General features: G+C 41.8%; 1 protein-coding gene across 1 annotated transcript; it reads left to right on the forward strand.

Moving 5' to 3' along the window:
• The first annotated feature begins 240 nt into the window (after positions 1-240).
• On the forward strand, positions 241-3,582 carry CTHRC1 (collagen triple helix repeat containing 1). Its single transcript, XM_009876341.1, has 3 exons — positions 241-498; positions 1,763-1,979; positions 3,127-3,582. Exons 1-3 carry the CDS (start codon positions 241-243, stop codon positions 3,267-3,269), a joined length of 618 nt encoding a protein of 205 aa, XP_009874643.1. The 3' UTR covers positions 3,270-3,582.
• The last annotated feature ends 213 nt before the right edge of the window (positions 3,583-3,795 follow it).

The raw sequence follows: 3,795 nt of genomic DNA on the forward strand, positions 1-3,795 counted from the left end.
AGGCCAATGTTTAATCCTAGGATATATGCATCTTTTCATAAAATAATTGGCGTCTTAATTTACAGCAAATTCTGCAGGCACTGCTTATCTTTGAAATTTTATTTTTCCTTTTTTCCTCTATGGAGGCATTTTTTTGGGGGATCCAGAAACAGCCCATTAGGTTGTGTCACCGCTAGAGTTATTGTGTTTTGTTGTTGTTGTTGCTGCTGTTTGTGTTTAACTTGGTTAACCTCAGAGCTAATGAATGAAAGCAGCAAGTTCTGTTCTGTGTTTCAGTACAATGGCGTGTGCTTGCAAGGCCCCAGTGGTGTTCCTGGACGGGATGGAAACCCAGGAGCCAACGGGATCCCCGGGACACCGGGGATCCCAGGACGGGACGGGCTGAAGGGAGAGAAGGGCGAGTGCATGCGTGAGAGCATCGAGGAGTCCTGGACGCCCAACTTCAAGCAGTGTTCCTGGAGCGCGCTGAATTACGGCATCGATCTTGGGAAGATAGCAGTAAGTTAGCTTTGCCTGGAATGTTGCACCTCATCAGCTGCAGCAGGCTCCAGATCTGCCTCGGTGAGCTGGGTAGCATCAGTCGTACAGATTTCCTGTCAAAGCCTTTTTTGATATGTAAAGGTGAACTTCTCAAAGGTTTAGCTACTTCAAATTCATCTTGGCTATGTTTCACAGCTAAGGGCCCATTTCATTTCTGTAACAGTACTTCAAAAGAAGTACTGGTGTAAGAGCACATCGAGACGACCAGATCTGTAACTGTAAGGCTGTCAGTCACACTACTGAGGAAGTACCTCCAGCTTGCCCAAAATAGGGCAAGGTTTTTACCTTCATAAGAAATGGGAGAGACACATATCTTCAAGCCATTACTTGCACCTGCCTTTGTAACTCCTGCTTCAAAATCATTGGTCACTGAAACTTGGTTGCAGGATGCTTCTGCAGCAAGGATCAGTGTTGTTCAGGAGCAGAATTACCAAGTGTTAACGCAGACTAACCCCAACAGCGTGTCCTCCGCTGCAGCCCTGGGTATAAAACTTGCAGACACAGTGGTGCAACTCTAGACAAGGGGAAGAAATCGCAGCTCAATCGCAGCTCTGAAGCTTTGCCCGTATTGGTTGGAGTAATTTAACTGCTATTGCTGCGGCTAGAGTGAGAATCAACTTTTTTGAGTAGACATTTCTCACTGCCTTGTACTTGCAGAACTCTCCCTACTTTCCCCTCTGTTCCCCCCAGCCTCAGAATTTTGAAGACGTCTGTTTTGAAGACATCTGTTTTTGAAGACATCTGAAAAATGTTTCTTTTGTGGTTGTGGGGCTTTTGTCAGGGTTTAAGCTTCTCCCAAATTTTGTGATAATTGTTAAAGCCAGGATTTCTGGTAACAGAGGCAGAAATTGTACTGTCCTCTCATGCAAGGGCTTGAGTGAAGCTTTAAGACAGCTCATACCCCTTCACCTAAGCCCCAGAAGGTAACTAGGTTACCAACTTAACAGCAGGTATTATCTAAATAAAGTTAAGAATTTCCATAATCCCCTTTCTCCAATACTGTCTGTGAAGTGCTGTTTCTGATTTGCACCCTATGGTATTTGCCAGGCTCTACTTTTTTATTCGTTTGTTTTTTCTTGGTTTGCTTTCAGAAGGAAGGGACTAAAGAAAATAGCCAAAACATTCTAAAATATACATATATATCCATTCCTAATATATTCCTAAATATAAAAAAATAAATAGGTTCAGAGGTTGCTACCAAAGCTTTTTTGTCTCTTCTTAGGAATGTACATTTACAAAGATGCGCTCAAACAGTGCTCTCCGTGTCCTCTTCAGTGGATCGCTTCGGCTAAAATGCAAAAATGCCTGTTGTCAGCGCTGGTACTTCACTTTTAACGGAGCAGAATGTGCTGGGCCACTTCCTATTGAAGCCATTATATATCTAGATCAAGGAAGCCCGGAGCTGAATTCTACTATTAATATACACCGGACTTCTTCAGGTATGTATGGCAAGACCACATGAAGTATGAAGGAGTAGAAGCCAGTGGCAGATCTAGTTATCAAATGCAGAGAGTACACCCTGCCTTAGAAAGTCAAAAGACTTAAAGAAGAGGCAGAAGAGTGGCCAGCTAGCACTTACTACTCTTACGCTCTTGTCTCACAGTTGATTATCAATAGTAACAGTACTAGAATTATTTATTAAGTGGTATGTTATTACTGTGGTATTTTTTCATGCAATTTAGAAATGGAAGAGATTTAGATCTAGACAGTTCTACTGATCTCTGCTACACAACACACGCAGAGGCACTGCTGTACTGCCAAGTAGACAGTGTCAACCTGGCTTAAATTACTGGTATTTGCACATCATCTGTGCATAAAATGAGACTAAAACCTCCTGGAATTTCTACTATAATTTCAGGTGAAGCACAAAAGTACCTCCAGAGTGAAACATCTAGGAACAGCTATTCAATTGCTGAACAATGGGCAGACTAGTGAAGTCATTCAACATAAAAGGAGGTGACCCTAGGAGAAGGGGACTAACGTCAAGGCTATACTCTTTCTCCATTTTCCTCCCTGTACAATTTAATGACTGCATGAAATCTAACATCTCAAGCTATGCTAGATTTGTCTCATCAGAGGGTGTGACCCACCTCCAACTATTGGTGCTAGTGGGGAAAACCAAAGGGAATTTCATACAGAAGCAGTGAATTAGGAGCGGAAAAGGTGACAGGGTGGCAATCGCCTTTGCAGGGCTTAGCTGTGGAAGCCAAGTATGGCTGTGTCCCCATCCCCTCTCCCCACCACTGCTAAAAAGGTGGCTGCATGGGATTGGAGCTGCATCCCGGCTACCACTTAGTAAATTTGGACATGTAAAGAAGCAGCTATACCTCCCATTTAGCCATCCTGTGGACTGTGATATGACTCAGGTGCTGCAACAGATGTTGAGAGGCAGCACGGAAAAAGGCAGCGCACAGCTGCAACCTGCGTTGCCACATCTCTTAAGTTACAGTTTTTAGGTTACTCGGGTTTAACTAAATGGCATGAGCTTGCAATGAACTGTGTTCGTAAGTACCTGTGTTGACCTTCAGTTGTGAAATCCAAAGTAACCGTGTCTGCTGAGGTAACCTGCTGTTTGTCTGTAACCAGTGGAAGGTCTGTGCGAAGGGATCAATGCTGGCTTGGTGGACATTGCCATCTGGGTCGGGACTTGCTCAGATTATCCACGGGGAGATGCTTCTACTGGATGGAATTCAGTCTCCCGAATCATCATTGAAGAACTGCCAAAATAATTTTCCCTCCCTTTTTATAGTATCTCCTTTTTTTTTTATTTTGTACAATTTTTTTTCAGAATTTATTTCTATGGAGTTGGATGCCAGTATTTGACTGAAAAGCACCAGACTCCTGCATCTGTAGTCTTTGTCTAGCCTTTCTTTGTACAATGCAGAGGCTTTTTATAATAATCATTTTAGAATATAAATATCAAAACCAAGTTCATTAACTTTTTTAATTCTTTGTTTCACATATGAAAATATATCACCACTGTTTTAAGAATTAACTGTAACTTTTTGTATCAAATAAATAAGATCTTTTACAAAAAAAAAATCCAGGCTATTTTATTGATCATCAAACTGTTTAAGGTATTTTACATGGTGTTACGATACACAATTTTTTTTAGAAGACTTAATAGAAATTTCTAAGAAAGTAAACTTAGGTCTTGGCTTTAGCCTTCAGAAAACATATGTAACACCTACTCCTGTAAACCTGACTACAGAATAGGATGCTCTGCTCTACAGTCTTAAGTCTCTCAACGAACTC

The sequence above is a fragment of the Apaloderma vittatum genome, unplaced genomic scaffold (genome assembly GCF_000703405.1).
Source record: "Apaloderma vittatum isolate BGI_N311 unplaced genomic scaffold, ASM70340v1 scaffold10299, whole genome shotgun sequence".
NCBI lineage: Eukaryota > Metazoa > Chordata > Aves > Trogoniformes > Trogonidae > Apaloderma > Apaloderma vittatum.

Bases quoted from the DNA above. Each gene is read 5' to 3' on its own strand.
- CTHRC1 (XM_009876341.1), top strand. From the start codon at position 241: ATGAATGAAAGCAGCAAGTTCTGTTCTGTGTTTCAGTACAATGGCGTG. The intron at 499-1,762 runs GTAAGTTAGCTT...GTCTCTTCTTAG, and splicing joins TCGATCTTGGGAAGATAGCA to GAATGTACATTTACAAAGAT. The intron at 1,980-3,126 runs GTATGTATGGCA...GTCTGTAACCAG, and splicing joins TATACACCGGACTTCTTCAG to TGGAAGGTCTGTGCGAAGGG.